This window comes from Spea bombifrons, chromosome 1 (genome assembly GCF_027358695.1).
Source record: "Spea bombifrons isolate aSpeBom1 chromosome 1, aSpeBom1.2.pri, whole genome shotgun sequence".
Classification (NCBI taxonomy): Eukaryota; Metazoa; Chordata; class Amphibia; order Anura; family Pelobatidae; genus Spea; species Spea bombifrons.
The window spans coordinates 18,046,674-18,068,598 of NC_071087.1; the positions used below are offsets into that span (position 1 = coordinate 18,046,674).

At 37.7% G+C, this 21,925-nt stretch overlaps 1 protein-coding gene across 1 annotated transcript in view; it reads left to right on the forward strand.

The window, feature by feature from the left end:
• The window catches only part of TBC1D19 (TBC1 domain family member 19), a 51,842-nt gene that overhangs the window by 20,157 nt on the left and 9,760 nt on the right, over positions 1 to 21,925 (forward strand). Inside the window, exons 11-15 of the mRNA XM_053458349.1 lie at positions 1,413 to 1,525; positions 4,656 to 4,730; positions 5,699 to 5,761; positions 20,093 to 20,177; positions 21,136 to 21,180. Coding sequence (XP_053314324.1) covers positions 1,413 to 1,525; positions 4,656 to 4,730; positions 5,699 to 5,761; positions 20,093 to 20,177; positions 21,136 to 21,180 — 381 coding nt within the window. The remainder of the gene's footprint in view (positions 1 to 1,412; positions 1,526 to 4,655; positions 4,731 to 5,698; positions 5,762 to 20,092; positions 20,178 to 21,135; positions 21,181 to 21,925) is intronic.

Consider the following 21,925-nt stretch of genomic DNA (forward strand, 5'->3'; position numbering starts at 1 on the left):
CCAGTTAAATTATACCTTCTAGGTGACTGCACATGATAGAGAAAAGTGGCTTTGTCCTCAAATACTTCAGAACTTTGAAACTTTAAATCCATAAATCATAAGCACCTATCTACAAATATTAGAGTTCCATTTGATTCATTGTTATTCATGCTGGAGCATATTGGCAGTTATATATTCATTAAATGACTCGTCCTCTTGCATAGACAAACAGCAAGTCGCGTTTTGTGGCCGAACAGCATGTTCACTCTTCATGGAATAAATAGACCTTGCTCTGGAAGAGCACCTGGCAGGTCCTAAGCATTGTCTCTCTAGAGGGAAGATGAGCCTGAATGCACAAAGATTTTCAGAGTTAGCAAAATACGGGAAATGGTTCAGGTTAAGAAAACACAACTAAAAATAAACCAGACAATAGAAATTAATGCCAGAACTCCATGCCACGTGTGTGGCATGGCTGGCGAGATATTATCAGCTTATATTAGGTCAAAATATTTTATTTGTTAATTGATGCTTCCTGGTGTGACGCTTAATTCTGGTTTGTTTTCTACAGAAATTAAATTAATCTCATAATTGTAGGTTTCTCCATGTTTGTGAGTTGTAAAGTTGCATCTCTCACAACTTGGCGTTAGGTAAAATGAAGAATGTTTAATTTAGAAGGCTCCTGCCTTACAGGTGTTTGCATATGCATGTGCAATGATCTCAATATTCCATTATTAGGATTCAAACGATTATTCCTCCCAATCGTGTTATTGCCTTATAAGGGAAAACCTTGGCTTGCCTGCCGACTGTAGATTGTCTTAGCGAAAATAGTCCCTTGTTATTTCGTTATTGCTTAAGATAAAAAGCATAAACTATAGATAGTCTTCGTAAGTTAGTAATGATAAAAGTGCTGTTGGTAGATTCTCTTTAATGTAGATATCAGGATATAAAATCCTACTGTATGTGTATGAAATAACTCCCTAGGGCAACTTTGTTATTATTATTCCGCATTGTTTGCTCCAAAACTCTTAGCAGTTATTTCAGGAACAATAACAACAAAGTAGTGGCCAATCCAAACTATATACACCTTACCTTAACCCCTTTATGAGGAGCGTATTTCCCACCCTAAATGCGATTTTAACCATATGTTTGTTGACCGTATTTTTTGTTGTGGATAATATTCCCGCACACATTACATATTGTTTTTTTTAGGAATGTATATATATATATATAGTCTGTCATTTCATATGAATGCTATATATATATATATATATATATAACAATATTTCGCTCCATTAGTGACATTTCCACACTGCTTTAGGGTGTAAAAAGACATCCCATTGTTGCAAACAAGTTAGGCTCTTCCCAGTCTGACCCCATTTAGCTCATATTAAGCATGTATGTTTCACTAGCCGAACGTATAATTCTCTGTCTAGTTCTAGCTGAATATGACAGTGCAGCGGCCCAGCAGTTTGTCCGCCAGGGATGTCCAACTTCACTTCGGGCTGAATTATGGGCGCTTGTCTTGAACATTTCAAACCAACCAGAGGTGAGATGAAAATGTTGTGGGTTTTAAAAAATGAGTTAGATGCCTAAAACAATCCAGCATACTCCATCACAAGTTGCTTTTAGCAGCAAGGGCCTGACTAGAGAAATGTCATGTTTCTGTGTCAAATTATTTTCCTTTGCAGTGTGTGGAAAATAATTACTGTTCCCCAAAAATATTATTAGATTTGAAGTCGGAAGTCTCACCTTCACAGCCTTTAGCATAACTGAATACATTTAATAAAACTACGTATAAATTTGGCTTTTGGATGTCAATCAGTGTAATTTTTGTGGAGTTAGTTCATGCCATGGAAGCTGAAATTTGTGCCACAGTCCAGCAGAGCTTCAATCCTTTAACTGAGTTCTGTTTTTGCCTTTCTCCTCCAAGGCTGCCTGACTGGTCAACAACAAGCAAAATAGCAATAGCAATAGGGGTGAGATAACTTAACGTAAAAGGATAGTCAGAGGAGATCAAGATACCTCTTCCCATGGTTTTTAAATTCATATAGGTTATATACATAAGCTTATTTTGTTATGTAACACCATGGTATAGGTTTAATTAAAGTCCTGAAATGTAGTATGCAGGATTTAGGAAAGAAATCACATGACTAATGGATCTTTAACCCTCTTCGCAAAATATATTAAATGATTAGCTTCCTACTGTTTGTTCTGGAGGCTTGCAAAATGGAGTTTTAGGTATATGAGTTAACGCTCAATTAAAGGCCTTCATGAGCCAGTCTTGCACCTGTATATTTTTGTATTAACTTTAACAGTGCCTTCATAAAATATCATTACCTTGATATCAAGGGTCTGGTTTTCAAAAGGTGGAAAATGCTTTAACTTGTGTGAACATTATTACTCAAACTTACTTACATTAAATGGAACATCATGCTTTTTACGCCATTCATCACTTACTTGAAGAGCCTTCCATCGTCTTGACTTTTCATAGCAGGGTAGCATCAAGTCGTAAATTATTTCCCGAGAAGACTGGTAGAGAATGCCGATCTGCTCAGCCTACGATATGCTATCTTCAAAATGTCTCTCTCCAGGCTAATTTAATAATCAGCTGGAACCATTCCTAACTCCTTGAGTTTTCATGTCATGCTGCTCCTACTAATTGATCCTCTAAAGAATATAAACTAGCACTGCTAAGGAAAGTAAGGAAAGCAAGCACGTGAGCATACCAATAACACAACTATAATTCTTTGTCTGGATTCCCGCTTTGTTCTATATTCAAAATTTGAAAATTTACTTTTTAATGGAAAAATTGATTTTTCTCTTTGCTAAGTGTGCTGTGTATGCAAATTATGTAGTATTTAGGGGCACTTAGGGTTTCAAAAGGGTCTCCAGATGCTTGTTGTCTAGGTGGCACATGGTTTTTGAAGACTCCATTCGATCCAGAAACAAGAAATATATTAGCACTCCTATGGGTGTGTTTGGTTCCTGAGTATAAAGTTTGAATTTCTATTTAAGAAAGTTTGGATACATCGAGCAAGCTGCTGGGGTTTCTGATCACACTGACAACTGCAGTTTGCCCATCATTTTCCCTGATTTCATGCAATGTGACACATCACCATAAATAATTTTCATTCAGACACCTTCCTTCAGTATAGCAATTATATAAACGCTACGAAAAAGAAGTCAGGCTAATGAGCTTTTTTATGGCAAATATCACATGAATTTACCTCACACCAGTAGAGGCTACTGATATTAATTGATTTTATCTTCAACATAATCGCAGGAAAAAGGTTTTCAGAAGATAGAGCAAATAGGACTATAAAAAAAAAACTTGATATGCAAAAAAGCAATTGCATTATAAATGTGCAGCACAAAGTATTTTTGTCTGGAGAACACTTGTGAAAGAAGCAGGCATGAGACATTGTAATTGTAAGAAATTTTCAAACTGTGAGTGCTCTTCCACTAACTCAGATTGCACAAGGCTAGAAGATTTTATAAATTACCTTTCATAGATAACCATAATGAGAAGAACCCTTTCATCGGCACAGTCCGCTTCGGCTGTATATAGATCCATCAATGCCCGGTGGTGACTGCTGATCTTTCTGGTGCATCGTGGTGATCGTAGTCAGTACGAGAAAACTTTTTGACTGGAAGAATATTCATCAAACCAAAGTGACTGAAATGGGAGCAGTGCTCTGCTATTGTGCATTAAATCCACAAATCAAACTACGTTAAATGATGGACATGGTAGTAATAATAAATACATGCATTTCTTTCTTTTTGATTTCATTTTGATATATCTTAAACTATTGTGTCTTTAACCATTTTGTAAAATCACGGCCAACGTATGTTTAGCAGTGTCAGTTTCTTCACCCTTTTGCATTGACACTACTCAAACTCGGGTCATTACAAAGACAAAGCTGGTAGTGGAGATGTCCTCTCATGGAAATGAGCTAAAGCAGGAGTCAACAAATTTGTTTTGGATCTGGGAGCCAGCCAAAAAATGTAGGAGCTATTTAACAAAATAACACACACGCGCACTGGCTAACACTATACATATATATAGGAATACACACTAACACTATGCACACATACACATTTGGCAGTACAATACAGTAGACATACACTCACACTACCCCCCCCCCCAACTTTGTGGAGACCTACCACACTGCTGCCTATCTTCTGCCACCGTGAATCGGGGGACCAAAGCATAGGGTGGCGGATTCACGTTGACAGTTTTCACCTCCTCGTTCTGCAAAACCCTGGGCACCAGAAAAAAAGGTTTCTGGTTGCCATGGCTACCTGGCCCCTTGGGTTTGTCAAGCCCTGAGCTAAAGTATCTTGCTGCATAAGGCTAATTCAGCATGAGGCTGCCAACCACCTTGTACTAGCAGGTATCCGTATTTGTTAGCAGTGCTAGGCAACTGCCTAAGGTGCTGAGCTTTTGGAGTAGGAGTAAGAGATGAAACTTCCGCCAACACCCCAGCCCACCTTTACCCTAAGTACCCCCTGGCTCTGGTACAAGAGCGGTCACACACAACACACACAGCGATGCCCAGCCTTAACATACAGCATTTTTCAGACACTTCCACTCACTTTAGTTTAAAAGATTAATCTTTTCCCCCAAATATGTCTTTTTGGCAATAAACACCTCTTTTTTATTCTTCTCATTGCAGGACATATTGTACTATGAGCAGCTTAAATCTAATGTTATTCAGCATGACCTTTTATCCGACAGTCTGATATACAAGGTAAGTAATTTGTATTCGTCCCAATACGTATGGTCCCAAATTCACATTCAATTTATTTTATACTTACTAGATGTTTCCAAAGTCCCTCAGATGAATAAATCTTGTGAAACAACCAGCTTCTGTGACTAATAACCTACAGTGGTTTAGATGAATACTTAGCCCCTGCATCATTTTATTGTTAAATTCAGCTGGCTTCTTGAGCATACTCATATTAGTATATGTAATACAAACAGATATTTCTTTTTTAGAGTTTCTCGAAGTATACTTTAAATGAGGAGAAACACTATGATATAAGTCATATTCTAAAAGGCTTGAGGTTATACAGGAGGTAGTAAAAAAGGGTAGGCTTTATGGGCCAAAGGGCTCTTTTCTGCTATATTATTCTATGTTGGAATGGGTGTTGATGTTTGGAAACAATGAAAGCCATGCCCAAAAGAAAAAAAAAAGTTTTAATATGATATGTTTTAATGTATGATTTACAGAGAATGTCCAAGCATCAACAAAGAACAGAAACTTAATCAGAAACATGTATGTCACTTCAAAGTGACAATGACGAAATAATTAGCCAGCAAGCTTGATGGGCACAGCATACATCTCAGTAACTTGGTATATAGAGGATATAGATTTATAGATAATTTCATATCCTTTCCCGGAAAAGCTACATTTGCAGCCCCACCATGTTGTGTAGCTGTTGTGCAGATATATTTTAATATTCCCTATATAGTAATAGTCCAATAATTTGTCTCTTTATTATGTTTATATGAATAACTCTGTGCAAGTGAAAATTAATTAGAACATACTAATTATCTTTGAGCTATTTAATGACAGAGATGGTTGATGGTTTTGAATTTAAATAATACAAGATTACAGAATATGACAAGAAATAAGTTTAATTGTCAGCACATCATTCTGTATGAATAATTATAATTGTAAAGACATGTTGTTGTAATGTTGCTTGTCTTCAACAGGACGTGAAGCTTACAGCTAGCAATGATGACTACTATTTCGTATTTGAAGATTACCTCTACCAGGTATGTCAGCTTTGATGGAGATCAGCATGCTACATCATTATTTGTCTATGCATAACATTTTTTTTAACGTCTTTGTCTCATGTGGACATTACTTTTGTTTTTAAGAAGATTTACATTCTGTAATGGGGTGCAAGCGCTTAAAGAACAGCAACAGTTTGTTGCATTAAAGGCAACAAAAGAACAAATGCTTAGCTTCTATATACATCAACGTGTGGGAAGCCAGGATCAGCCACTAAACAAAAGCTTGGTGGGCCGATGTATTTTCCCCACGTTCCAGCAGAGCTTCGAATTAATTACTGTGCAACAGTTTCTATTAATCTCTGGGTGACAGTGCAACCTTATCTGAATGGGCAATGGTGCAAGACCCTGCGAGCACTGTCTGCAGACACCATGCAAATATTATGCCCATCACACACTAAGAAACCAGTAAAGCAAAGAGAACAAAAGAACAGCTGCATGAGCGTTAAGGAGCTATATAAAAAACAACTCCCATAACACTCCACTCTTGGCTCCTTATGCTCATGAAGTCACAATATACACATTCCCAGTGGTACGAGGCCTTTGCTCTCTTGTAATACAAAGCCAAATAAAACATTCCATCGATTCAACCCCCAAAACCCATAAACCAATTGAGAGGATTGAAACTGTTCAGCCACCCTCCAGTAGTTCGGTAGTGAGTTTAGGTCCACCTTTAACGGCTCTACTAATTCAATATATATTTTTCAGGGGTGTAACTAGAAAGCACAGGGACCCAGTGTGAAAATTGCCCTAACTTCACTGTCCCACAGTGCCACTTTTCCCCCAAACAGCTTGTGAGTGCCACCTTTGCCCCAGGCAACTTATAATTGCCATCCTAACCCCACAAACAGCCTGCCTGTGCCATCTTTGCCCCCAGCTTGTTATTGCCCCTAAACAGCTGGTCTGTGCCGCAAAAACTTATACCTACACATTCATGCTCACATACACACTTATACATAGACGCTAATGCTCACACACGCTTATAATACAAATTCATGCTCACATACATAAAAAAACATACATATCCCTGCCCGCAGCCCTTACTTCTGCAGCTTTCAGCGTGGTGCTCACACAATGTCAGTTTCCGCTGCATTCCTGTCTCCCGGTGCTGGTTCAAAATTGCTTACAAAGGGTCCTTTCTGAACAATTTGGAAGCAGCATGAAGAGACAAGAATAAGGGGTTGCAGTAGTCGCAGGAAATTGTTGTTGAGTAACATCTGCAGTGTTTTGACTTAAAAAGTTAATTGTCTGTTTGGTCATCATTCAGTTCGGTGTTGCCTGGGTTCACAGCAGTTATTGCTTCTGACGGCTGTAAGTTGTTTTTTCAAGCTGACTAAATTTACACTGTGTAGGTTTAAACAGCTTGGACTAGAATCCCGTTGAAGCATTTCTGGCTTTTGTCAAAGGAAACTCTTGCCACAGTCCCAAGAACATCCTATGCTCTATCACAGATACATCCAAAATGAAAGATTGATTTGACAGGATAAGGATCATGCTATTACTGGCACGAATTTCTTCCTAAGCCTTTGCCAATGCATCGGCCTGTTCTGCTCCCAATACAAATTTACCCTTCTTTCAATATCAGACAGGTATGGTCTTCTGAGGTCCATATCATACTTAGAAAATTTAACTTGTGCGGGCCCTTAAATTTTTTGTTGTCATTGATGGCCTACAATTGACTTTGCATCAATTCGATTCTCTCAATTTTCTTGTGTCCACCAGCCATGTTGACAGACTGGGTCAGAGGTGGGATGCACACTGGTGTTCAGGTAGATGGCTGAAAGACACAAAGTACGGGTAGCAGTGCTGAAAATATAACACTCAAATTCTGTATCGTGTCGTGCTTAAATGACAAAGCCCGTACATGTCAACCAGTTTAGGGACCGCCCATTGTCCTTAAGGGGTAAATACTGTGGCTAAAACAAGCAAAAGCAATATTTTATTGCATGTGCAAATTCTGGCACTATTAATTATTAAAGGACCATACCCGCAATATACCGTATGGCTATACCGTATTATAAGACAAGGTTTTTTTCAGAGCAAATGCTCTGAAAAATACCCCTCGTCTTCTAATCGGGGTCATCTTCTAATCAGACCTCAAATAGAGGACTGATTATGAGACTAAGATCCAGATCCCCCGCACCTCCTTTCTCCCCCCCCCATTTAACACCCCACACACACACACATACACTTACCGGTGCTTCCTGCTGTATTGCCGGGGCAGCGGGTTGACGTCTACGCGATCCGCGTAGACAACGTTCGCTGCAGCCGGAAGGAGGTGTGGCTAGCAGCGAGGGTTTGTCTGCGTCCGTCACGCATACCTTACCCGGCTGTCAGAGATCAGAGTTCCCCGCACCGGTGCCGCATTTAGGGGGTTAAAAGGCATCTTATGGGGCAGAGTGGCATATAGGGAGGTATAAGGCATTTCAGGAGGCAGAGTGGCGTTAAGGGGGCATTTAATAGAGCACTCTGCCTCCTGAAATGTCTTATACCTCCCTATATGCCACTCTGCCCCATAATATGCCTTTTAACCCCCTAAATGCCAGAGTGGCATATAGGGATATAAGGCATTTCTGGAGGCAGAGTGCTCTATACAATGCCTTTTAACTCCCTTAATGCCGCTCTGCCTCCTGGAATGCCTTATACCTCCCTATATGCCACTCTGCCCCATAATATGCATTTTAACCCCCTAAATGCCAGAATGGGATATAGGGATATAAGGCATTTCTGGAGGCAGAGTGGCACATAGGGGGTCAAAAGGCATACCATGGGGCACAGTCTCATATAGAGGGTTAAAAGGCATATCATGGGCCACAGTGCCATATTGGTATGGAAAGCCTGGGGGCAGATGTGCGTAACTGGGGGACAGGTTGGAAAATACAAGGAAATAAACACAAAAAAATATATTTTTCTCAATCATAGCTTTTATAAAAAAAAATAGTTTACATGAATTAACATTTACTGGTAAAACTTTTTTCCTTTAGGGTCGTCTTATATTCAGGCTTTTTCTTTTTTTCCTAAGTTAATATTCAGAGTTTGGGGGGTCGTCTTATAATCAGGGTCGTCTTATAATCGAGCAAATACGGTAAATACAAAGATACCCAATATTTGACTTCTGATCCTAAATTCTCTCAGATCGCGAAAAATGTATAATTTAAGCGACAAATCAGCTCTGTAGTTAATCGAGAGATCGTTTTTTGGTGGAAAACTATTAACAAAATATCTATATGATCTGTACAGAGCAAAAGATAATAATAATTAAAAAAAAAGATATCGACGTGTATTATCACATAAAATGCAATGTATATTAATTGGTTATCAGGTATAACTCACTGGCTTCAACACAATAATTGCATCACATTACAAAACCATCTTGTATTCATCAAAATTATATCACCAGAGATAAACAGCATGTGTAAAATTAAAAATATCCAAGCCACATATGTAACATTGAACCAAACTGCAGAATTCAATAATTAGGGTGGTAGCAAAATAAACCATCATATCTAGACAACTTTTAAAGATTATTGGTGATATCAATATGACACTTGGCATTAACTTAGTGATATAAGGCTTGTATGCAGTTGCTCGGCCATGGAAACCCAATCCATGAAGCTTTGCTGTGATGACATGAATTCCAGCGGAAGTTTGGAAATCCCTAGGTATGGAATCAGAACGTTGACGACTTATACGGACCATGCGTCTCAGCACTCGGTGACCCTGCTACGTGACTTTACGTGGTCTTTTGCTTTCAGTTGCTGCTGTTCCACTTTCCATTAATACCATTTACAGTTGACCGTGGAATATCAAATGAGGATGACATTTTCATGAAATCTTTGTAAATACAGCATGCATGGCTAGGTGCTTGATTTTATACACAATGGCAATGGGTCTGATTGAGACCCCTGAATTCAATAATTAAGCACCGGTCCCAATACTTTTGTCTATATACTGTATATTAAATGTCCCAAAACAGGATAAAATCCTTCTATATTGAAGAAGACAAAATTAGTCTGTGTAAAATAAATTAAAAAAATGCATTATACTTACCGCCTCTTGTTGCTGGTGTCCAACTGGCCCCTGTTGATATAACCCAAGTTCAGTGGAAAATTAATTGGAAATGATTCGATTGCCATAAAGTTCTGATTATCCAGGAGACAATGTCAAATATGAAGGATAAAAGAATAATCATGAGTAAAACAAAATTAGGAGAGAACTTAAGAATACATTTCTGGCCAAAGAACCCTCTCTTTGTCTTAACATAAACTTTTAAAGACCATGTGTTTTAGCATAAAGCCCTCCTATTGAAAAGAATCCACCATTCAGATTCCTATGTTTTACATAGAATAATTAGCAACTTGATCACATGTTTAATTTATTTTCACATATTTTTTACCGTTTTATACCACTAAGGAGCACTCTTGTCTAAGAAATGATATAACAGAGTGATAGGAAACATCTGGTACAGGTATGTGCCAATTAACAGTTTTCTTATCTATTGGACATTCAATCAGTTTAATTGTCTTAACAAAAATCGTGTAACCCAAACTGAATTTTTACTAAGTCTTACTCCTTAAAAATACCATTATAATTGGATCCCTGGTATCTGGTATACTCTACATCATTAAAATTGAATTCAGATTACATGCCAGGCAAAGGGCAATTATGTATTTGATAGACGGGATACAATATAATATTCTCCTATATAAAATATAAAAAACAAATTAGGTATTCAAGAATATACTAATCTTACAAAAAATGAATACAATATAAAAAAGTAATATTCTAACTTGCTTAAAATATAACACACACACAGTTACTAATTAGTTTCATATATGAGCAACCAGAGCCATTCTGTGGTACATTCCACATTCATTAATTAGCAACTCAAACCCCCTACTTTATCTCATAGCCATAAATCTTGTATAATTGGGCTATGAATTTGAATAGGGACATACTAACTTAGGCAGCGACTTCTTCATTCTAAAGAAAAAAAATATATTTATATGATTTAAAGAAAACAAGATGGCTCTGACGACAATTAGTTCCCAACCCACAGCATGCACAAATCATGCACTAGATTTCAAATCCTCCTTTACCCTGGATTCCAAAGGTCTAAGGAATTCTTCCTTGATACACTCATATAGTAATGAGTAGTTATTATTTTCACTTATTCTTCAATTGATTCTTAATCCCCAGCTTGTCATATCATAAATTATGTGGTTATGTGTCCCCCTCCTTGTATTTTTGAGGGGCATAATGTTAGGCAATATGTCAATTTAATTCCCAAGACCAAGAAGGAAATAAAGTGAAGAAGTGGTGATATCTCTTCTACCCTTAAGGCCAATATCCCCTTACTCTCCAAGGAGCTTCCCGTGGCAGACTAGGGCTCGTCCATTACATGTGCAATGTAGTTATACATTGGCCATTAATATGACAATTTTGTCGTCTTTGGTTACCACTCATCCTTTTAGCCAACAGCAGCCTCATCTTGATTCAATTAAGTGGTTGAATAAAATATCTCCAGCATGCCAATTCTGTAAATGTTCCTTTTATTCCTTCAATTTACGTCCCTGCGCTTCTCCAAGCCCTCATAGTAACCTCCTTTCCACTTCTCCCATTTCCTGACATCTCTCCCTTCACTTCCTCCCTCTCTTCTCCCCAGAGTTAAATTAGGCAGACCCATTCTTTCCTGGCCAACCTCCCTATTTTACGTTCCACAGGTTATCGCTATAGCACTTGTTGTTCTCTTCTCATGTGATCCAGCTGCTACAAAGCCAACTCCAGAGCTATGTGTCTTTAACAAAATACCTACCATAATGCATTACTAGGCTTATAATAAACGACTAGGTTTTGTAAACCCCTTGTCAGCCCCTGCTTTCCCAAACTACATGGCACCTTTTTTCTAAAAATGAATATGCACCTGTAGTACAATATTTTGCTGAGGAATCCACCTGTAAATTTTAATCCCTTCTAGGTTACCTTAACTTTCCTAGTAGAATTATTCCCTAAAACAGAATTTTTCATTTTCTACTACTTCTCCTATCCTCTCTCCCTCCACTCCCTTTACCTTTACCGCCCTGAGGGTGAGCCCTCTAAGTTCACCTATTATATCACACTCTCCGATACTCCTATTCTTACTAATCCTTCTCCTACTTACACTGTTACCCACACTGTAAGCCCCAACCCCAAATATATTGTATTATGTGTTTTTGTTGCAAGACCAAAGAGAAATTGCTACCAAAGGAAAAGTAGCCCATTGTGTAATAAATATGGGTTCTTTAATGTTTCTGAATAGCCTACGGACTTGATTGGAGGGCACAATTGTAGAATCATTAAAAGAAATATTAAGGTTTCTATATTGAAACCATGGATGGAAGGTCTAATGTATGAGGGTTACACGCATTAAGCAAACACGTTGTATTAATATGCTGTTAATAAGCTGTTTCATAAATAGTGTGTTATAATATTATTGTTATTATTATTTACCGTTTTATAGTGCCATCATATTCTGCAGTGCATATATATACACATGTAGCATTGTGTTTTACATCATCACCTGAGCATGTTACACAAGCATATGCCACTAAAAGATTCTGGGTCTTATTTGAGATCACAAAAAAAAATAAGAATCTACAAAGCCACTGTACAATTAGCCAACTAATTTATCCGAGAGAAGGACTCTTTATGACTCATAAAACAAATTCCCACCATGATTATCATTTTATAAAGTTAATTATAACACAAAGCGAAGGAACTATATGCATTGGCTGCCATCTTCACCTTTTTTAGCTTATCAAAATTGCATGCTTCTACTTCAAGCACACAAGAAAACGAATGTATCTAAAGTTTATATGACTTCCTTGAGATCTCTAGAAGTAAATTGCATTTTTGAGTTTCTTAATGATCAAGTTGATTGCTGTGTTAACATAAATGTCATGGGAGTAAATGGCAGTCTTTGGTTCTCCTTCTGTTTCATTAATTGAAAATGAGTCACAGCTCTGCAGACTGAAGGCAAGGGTTCCGTGCAATTGTGATAAATAGGATTAAGCCAAAAAATGATCTTTTGTATCATATCTTTACATTAAAAACAGGTTTAACATGCCCCCAAAATACAGCAGTTAATTATAGTAGATATCGTAGAAGATAAAGTACTAAACATTTTTAAGTTTCATTTTACTGGAGATAAACTGCATGTTCTCTCTATCTCACTCACCCTCTCTCTGTCTCACTCTCACCCTTTGTAACAAGTCTGCTTGTTGAAGGTTCTAAAATGGTAACCCAATCTACTTGTCACTGATGACAATCTATTTGTCGTAATACAAAAAGATAATTTTAATCAAAGTGGTTAATACACATGTACCTGGTGCCACTAAATCATTATCCCCTATGCACCAGGCATATGTATTAACAGCTAAATAATGTTATATTAAAGTCATATTAATAACACCATGTCAGCAGAAGTCCATCATCCTGGGGACTTCACCTAATGAGTTCTCCTCACATCCACTAAAATGCGGAAGATCTGCTCCCCGGACTACTTCCTCCTCCCAGCTCAGGTGCAGGCAGCCAGAAACAAACAGGACTGCGTGACAGCTTGGACATCGCGCCGGATATGAAATTACATCATATCCAGCGCAGCCACAACACAGTGTGGGGGAAGAGGCTGTTGCGAAAAATTGCCCCGCGTCTCCAACTTTAACAACTGGTCTGTGCCATCATTGCCCCCACACAACTGGTCTGTGCCTTCTTTGCACCCCCCCTTCCAACATATGTGAACACACTTTTACACACTTACTCATACTCGCTAACACACTCCATCTCACCCCATTTACACAATTACAAATGCATGCTCACACACAGGCGTACAAATGCATGCTCTCACACACACACACCCAGAAGTACACATGCATGCTCACACACACACACACACACACATGTACAAATGCATGCTCTCACACACACACACACAAAGAAGTACACATGCATGCTCACACACACAAGTACACATGCATACATGTGGTGTACCCCAGTGCAGCCTCACTGAAGTTAGTGTTTAGCATGCCAGATGGAAACTGAACTTTTAGCTTTTATTAAATGGTCCCAATGTTAGTAGCCAAGATTAGAATGCAAATCAAAATGTATGCTCATTAGCCAAATATTTACATAGAATAAAATAAGAATCATTTGACCCATGTAGTCTGCTCATTTTTCCCTTCTTTCAAAATGTCCTATTTAATAGTAGGGACACATACTCAAGCAGGACAATCAGGGAGATAGTGGCAGATGATCATAGACGTTAATACGACTAGGTGATTTAAACGTGTATAGGATTGGCATTTGGCTAGCCTGAATATAAGACAAGAGCAAGGACCAGCTTGAGTCTTTACAGATGAAATAATAATCAAAATAAATGAACCAGATGGTTCTTATTTGCTGTCAGGTTTTATGCTTCTATGTTTTCTATGCCATAAAAAGGAAGTATTAAGTCTTCTTGTAATATGCTATAAGAATTTAAGACCAGGTGATAATTAAAAAGGCAGTCTAATAAGGCCTTGAAACATGTAATCCTTAGTGCGTATGGGGAAAAATCTGCTTACCTTTAGGAAAAGCACACCACCCCATCTGTGGTCTGGTTTTTATGATACCTTTAGAACGTCTCCTGCAAGCCAAGAGACGTGGGGCAGAAAAAAAGAAATATGTTGGGCGGGGTGCATTTGCACAAGAGGAGAAAACCATAATTTGAAGGTGACACTCAGCCATCATATAGATTAAAGTGCTCATGGTGGCTAAAGTGGCCTTTTAAATAAACATTGGTATATCATTGATTCTAGTTGATTAGTGAAATGTTTGAAGTTGCCAGCTCACCACTAACAACGATTTGACTATCCCAAAATCTCAGTGAATGCCCTGGCTTTTGCAGGTAAATTGCTATGAAGTGTTGATTGAGCTGTGCGATCTTTAGGGGGAAGTAATGCCAACATTTTTTCCAGAGAACGATATTTCACTCATACCTTCATGTTTCCTTTCCTACAAGACAGGCCCTGCCTCTTGGTTGTTGTGCATCCACTACTGTCACAGAAATGGATGTTTTGAAGATGTTTGCCCCTAACATCTGCAATCAGATAGGAGCCAAATCCAGTTGGGGGACTGGATTTAATTGGTAAATGGTTGCCTTATTTTAAAAGTCAATATGACTTGCCGTATATAAAAATATGAGCAGTTGACTTGTATTTTTTCAGCACAGTGTGTTCTGGCAAAAAATGGATTTATCCCTGGACATTGGGTAAATTAGATCTTGCAGGAAATTGGAAGGGTCTGAAAACACAGCTGCTGAAAAACTACATTTGGATTGCTTTTATGTGCTCTAAGAAAAAAAAAAGGTTGAGGTTAACTTTCAACAGAAAAGTAAAGTTCATACCTTTCTTGGTTACCACAATTGCATTAGATTGCAAGCCTTCAAGATTGTCCGTTTATCATCATCTTTAGCCATAGCATAATATACCTGAAGAAGAGATCTAAGTAGTCTTTGCAGTCTAAGGCAGTTCACTTTTCTTCTTTTCTTTTCACTGCTAACATGGTACAATTCTATGGTGATTAGAGCAGTGACACAAACTTTAAGCTTTTTATTTATATTATGTAATTAATCTAGTCAACGGACCAGGGCTGTACAAATCCTTCTGTCGAAGCACACAAACAGGCTACAAATGTTTGGATATCCCAGTGTGAGCGCAGGCATCTTGAATACATTCATTAAATTATGTCATCAGCCAGCAAAACAGAATTAAAAACATATAATTTGAAGTCCAATCTAATCTGGCATTTTGTCTGATGTAAAGACTCAAACCTTTAGTCCTGGGTTTCCCTTTAGATACAGTAGAATTATATGTTATATGTCTGTCCCATGCATTTATAAATTCATTTACTTTATTAACCTCTACCACTTCAGCTGGTTAGCTGTTCCGCCTATCTATCACACTCTCAGTAAAACTTCCTTACATTATATCTTAGCCTCTGACCTTCGGGTGTTATGACCTCTTGTTCTAACATTACTCCTTTGAAATAAACTTCCCTTCTTTACTTTGTTCCCTTTAAATATTTAAGTGTCTCTATATAACATACTCTCTCTCTCTTCTTTCCTACAACCTATGCTATAACCCTTAGTCCTTAGTGATAATTTTTAAACTACAAATCAATCACCGTTGTGGTAGCTATCCTCTGAACACTTATTTTTTTTCCCTATATTGCATTCCCTGCTTACCTTTAAGTCCTCCCAGATAATTAATCCTGAGTCCCTCTCTTCTGTTGCAGCTGACAGCACAGTCCCCAACACTATATTTTGCTTTAGTATTTAAGGTCCAAGTGCCTTATTTTACATGTATCAATGTTAAACTACAGCTGCCACACTCCTTAATCCATTAGTCATTTGGCTTATTCCACCAGGAATGTCTATCCGGTTGCATACCTTTGCATCATCTGCAAAAAAACACATGCCTTACCTTTGAGTCCTTTTGTAATATTGCTAATAAAATTATTAAAAAGTATGAGTCCTAGAACCGGTCCCTTGGGTATCCCACTTGCTCTTATCCAATTCCTGGCCTCTTTGCAGTAATCGAGTTGTGCAGCCCTGCAATAGATATTACTGTATAATGCATTATATATTTTTTTATACATTTTAAGTATACATCTGCACACTTTAGTGAGTCAGCATGACTGGAAAGTAAATACAGTTTTTTGGACATCCTGTCTTTGGGGTCTCTTGACTAAAACAGTGAGTTTGCAGTAGAGTTGAGCATTTAACTTGCTGATATCACCACACATCACTGAGGGCAAACCCGCAAAAACGGCTGAATTGTCCATGTTTAACATACAGGAAATGCGGGAGGTTTCTGAAAACTCTCCTCACTCTGCTTTGTGACCAATGACATGTATGTCGTTCACAGGTATGTTAGGGTTATGTAGGGATAAAAAAATAAAAAATAAAAATGGTGGTTTTCAAATCCGGGCATGTTAACAAACGCATTTTCCCATTTATACTAGATGTGTGTAATTTATATACCCGTAAATATATTCTTTTAAATAGTATTCATAAAAAGGCCTTACATTTATGTATTTTTTTTTAAAAAAAATGTACACTAAATGTGAAAGAGATATAATAGTTGAAGAAAGGCATAGCTAAAATATATACTTTACCCTTGGTACCCTTGGTACCAATATTTATGATATTGGTAGCATTGACTGATACCCATTTTACAGCGCTACAGAATTTGATGGCGCTATATAAAATAATAAATAATAATAATGGAATGTGCATCATTGTAACAAATCTGTGATGGAATTCAAAGTACTTGGCTGTGAGCTAAAGAGGTGGGAACCTCTAAGGTCTGTTGTATATACCGTCGTGAATAATCTTTCTCTCTCTAGAATGATGGACTTGTTTGGAAATGGCCTTATAACCCTTCCCAGATTGATAGGAAGCAAAAATTGCTTCTCTAAGAACATTGCTGATGTCTTTCCTCCTTGGTATTGTGTTAACACACACCTGAATGCTCCAGGCCAACAGACTGCTAAAACTTCAGCTTTTTTAGAGATAGTCACACTATGTCGATTACTCATGGACATTTGATTAGCAGCACCTGTCTGTATTAGACAGGTCATGCTAATCATCTTAGCTTAGCATCTTAATTCCTATGAAAGTAGTAAGTTTCTACTAAGTTTATCACACATGGCTTTTCCATTTTGGCTTTATTTTTGTTGAATAAATCATGACACGGTGTGTGATATGTCATGAGATTGTATTTACCCAATTTTTAGACCTGCCAAGGAACAGATGATTGATATGCCCTGATATGTTAAAACCATAGAATTCAAAGAGGGTGTACTTTTTTCACACTGTAGGATCTTTGTTTTTGTTGTTATCTATTTATTTTTACTATTAACACTGAAATGGTTATATTATTATTATTATTATTATTATTATTATAAAGCTCCAATGTATTTTGCTGCACCTTGTATATATTTAGCATGTATATTCCAGATATTTTTCAAGATTTTATTTTAGTATTGAAATATATGAACATCCCTCTTTTATTCTACCTGCATTCTGTGTTTGCAAAAGCACATCAACTTTATCCACAGTTGTCATGCCGATGGGGCAGATTTAGTGATGCTTGATTTATTGAATGACAGCCACAAGAAAGGAAATCGTGTAGGTGCTGCTTTATAGAACCTATGATGTCTACTGCTTGGTTAATTACAATTAAAAAATTACGGAGATAGTTGAGCCAAAGCAAGCTGATCTGCTTTGCTGATCCCTAAAAATATAGACATGGCTGCCCTTTAACCCCATGTTGCTGTAGATCATCAGATGTGATGATTACAGTGCAATGATAAATCAGTTTAGGCACCTACGTCAAGGAATATATCAACCTCATTTGTCACTGCGTTGTTGTGTTATAATGAAATACCTGCATCTAGTACATCATTCGCAGTATGCTTTTTCTGGAACAGTAAGAATTCCCTGGTGGGCACTAAGATATTCTCAAGTCATGAAGTCAAAACAAAATCTTTCCTCTGCAGTTAGTATTCAACACTTGTATGCCGAGCATGACAGAATCAGACATGAATCCCATGCCTGTTATATTTCAACCTTAAATGTTCACAAAATTCCAAAGGAATAGAAGAAGAAATAGACTGTAGCCAAAAATCAGTTTTCAAAATTACCTGGTTTTTACACTTCTCAAGGATTATATCCATGTGTGTTTTCTTGGAGGCATTCAACTTTTTCTATTATAAGTTATAAACAACTTACACTTCAGGTTAAGCTGTTAGTCGACACCTAGTGTAAGGCAAACCATGCATGCCATTGCATGATGAAATGTTAAAAATACAAAATAACTGGACAAAACTTTGTTCCTAAATATTTCCCCATGCATGTCAAGTCAAATTGTAAAACGGATTTAAAGGCCCATAAATGTATGTCTTACAATCAATAAAATACAAGATACGGAGATGCTGCCAGACTGCCTTTAAAATATCTGCATTTATCATAAGTTGGTAAGCAGACAAGCTGCCCAAAACTACAGTGTTTACTAAGTGCTCAGAAAAGCAAGGATTTGCTTATTTTGTTTATGTAACTCTTCCAATGAGTGTGCAAATAAAACAGGCATCTGCTACTTAATCCAGACATGGCTCTGAGTCCTTCCTACCCTAGAAGACTGAGTAGTTACATCATCGCAGACGTCCAGTGTGTTTGTCACAGTCCATTAAATAGTTCTGTTAGTTTAAGAGTGTTTATACCTAGAGAATCTGAGCAATCAGGTTTTTTAAGTAAAGAAGGAGTTGGAAGGAGACGTGTGGGTTTTTTTTTTCTTATCGACTTTAAAGTTGGCTGAAGTTGACTGATCAAGTTAAGGGTTTATGAAACTGAAATCTCATGCCCTTGCAATAGAGAAGAAACACAATTATACAAGTAGCGAATTATGTTCCTTGCCCATTGGGTTCAGATGAATACCGGAGGACATTTTTAATCCGGAAAGGAAATTTGCTGCCCACTGCCCTCATTCACTCTCTAAATGTTTCTTAACCTTCTCTGCTGACCACTTCCACTTCTGCATCTTCTTGTTCTTTATCTTCTATCTTTGATGTTCTCTCTTTTATCTTTGTCCGCATCTCCACGGACATAACCTGATACCAACTTTCACCGAAATGACGACGTTTCAGTCAACGTCCTCTCCCCCAATCCCACAACAAGAACATGCTCTCCCTGGGGAGGTCTGGCCTCATTTTCGTAGCTTTGTATGAAACGCCAAAATTGTTTTTATATTTGCAATTCGTACGAATCCGAATGCACAAACCTAATCCTCATGATTAATTAGGTTACCTTAACAGTTTATTAAATGCAAAATAATGTTTTAATTAGTATCTCGTTTTTAGAGATGAGTCACATTTCTTTTGAACAGTAAAAATGGTCTTTAAGTGTCTTACCTTTAAATTATTTCTTAGAGTATGGTAAATTAAAAAGTTGAGGACACTAAGGGCCAGAGATATTTATCAACTTTATACTTTGATATATTTAGGGTTTCACAGAAGAGAAAAATGGTAGAATAGTTAAAAAGGCCCCTCCCCCCCATGAGCTTCTGCTGCAAAAAGAGCTTGGCTGGCCCTGTGTAATGCATAGTAAAAAGGCCATCTTCTTGCAGGAGACTTAACCAAAGGTTGGCCTTCTTGATGGACACCAAATATAGTGAGTTGATACCACAACATTACTGCAAAGAAGTACTCCAATTCAATTTCTCATTTTTTACTCCTCAGGTTTTGCTGTGTTTTTCCCGGGACACATCTGTACTCGCCCATTTTGCTTACAATAGTGCATCCCCTCCGAAATCATATATTCGAGGTAATGTCTCTTACTGAATTTCTTTCCACAACTTTTTTTTCTCCACACACTTTATGTAAACCAGGAACAAATAAATGTGAATAATAACGGTCTATATATATTTTTTTTTTTTACATGTATTTGGTTGCAGGTTTATCAAAATAATGATAAACGTTATACCCATATAAACATCACAAACATAGATGCTTATTAAAATCATACCTATTGTTTTTCTTTTTCTTGAAAAGAGAACAGCTACTATAGTCTCACTACATGTACACTGTAGACCCCTGGACTAGGTTACTAGATTATTAAAAAGTGAAATAAAAAATATTAATTGAATTCTTTATACATTTTAAGCACTACACCAAAATCAAGACAGCTTTGTTATTCTCATATTTAGAGATACGCTGGTCGACAGAAGTCAGTATTATTTTCCTTCCTATTCTGTCAATGTCCTTGACTTGGGTCAACAGTGCCCTCAAGAGTCCTGTAAAGGGGGTGCATATTATTCCAGAGTACAGATTGTGCACCAGCTGCCACAGGCGGCTTCAGAGACACAATACTGGGTATCTTCTGCTCTCACAGGAGTGGGGGGGCCCAGCCCTGTTCTCTGTCTGTTGTACAATTGCTTCATGAGCGATTGCGGCATTGGAGGGGATAACGTCTGCGTCTTCAGTCCCCAGAAGCTTGTGGGGACCAAGTCACAATCAATACAGTGCATTTATCGAATAATAATAAAAAAAAAAGTACTGCCCTAATGTGTTGGGTGGGCATTGTATACGAGTATTACTACAGTATTATTATAGTTTATTTATAAAGCGCCGACAGATTTCGCAGCGCTGTACAAAGAAGAAAATGTTACAAGTATTACATTTTTACTTACAAAATTGAGTGTAAAGTTTATACCCTTCATATAATACACAGGTGCATGTTATGCCCAAGATCTTACAGTAAATATGTTTGTGTCTCTTTACAGGGAAGCTAGGTTTGGAAGAGTGTGCCGTTGTATATCCACCAAATGGTATGTGATACTTTGGCTCCATCTACTGGGAGAAACACACATCGCACTCTTTATAAAATACACACTACAAAAGTTTTGGGGTCACTTGTCCTTGTTTTTGAAACAAAAGCTAATTTTATCCATTAGATTAACATCAAATGAATCAAAAATACAACGCATACATTGTTAATGTTGTAAATGACTATTGTAGCTGGAAGCGGCTGATTTTTTAATGGAATATCTTCATAGGTGTACAGAGGCCCTTTATCACTCCCATCACTCCTTCTGTTCCAACAGCATGTTGTGTTTGCTAATCCAAGCTTAAAGGGATAATTGATTATTAGAAAATCATTTTGCAATTATTACACAGCTGGAAATTTTCTGGTTTTCCATTAAAGCAGGGCTGTTGGTGAATGGCAAGTCAGACAGACCCCAGGCACCTCACTTCCTGGAGCCCAGGAAGCAGCGAAGCTGCCCCTGCTTGCTGGGCTACAGGGGGTGCAGAGGAAGGTGCCACCGGTACACGGCATCCAAGTGCCCATGCTATGTGACCTCGGCATGGTAGAGAGGCAGCATTAGGCAGCTTGCATGTAGTGCACATAGGTCTCCAAGAGGTAAGATGGAAATGGGGAGGGAGGTAGAGCATTGATAGGATGATAACATATTTACTAGCACTAACATATTCGGCTGCACATCATATTAGAGAGTTTAGTCCAGGTACATGCCTCGGTAAATAATATATTTATCCTCATTAATATGGTTTAAT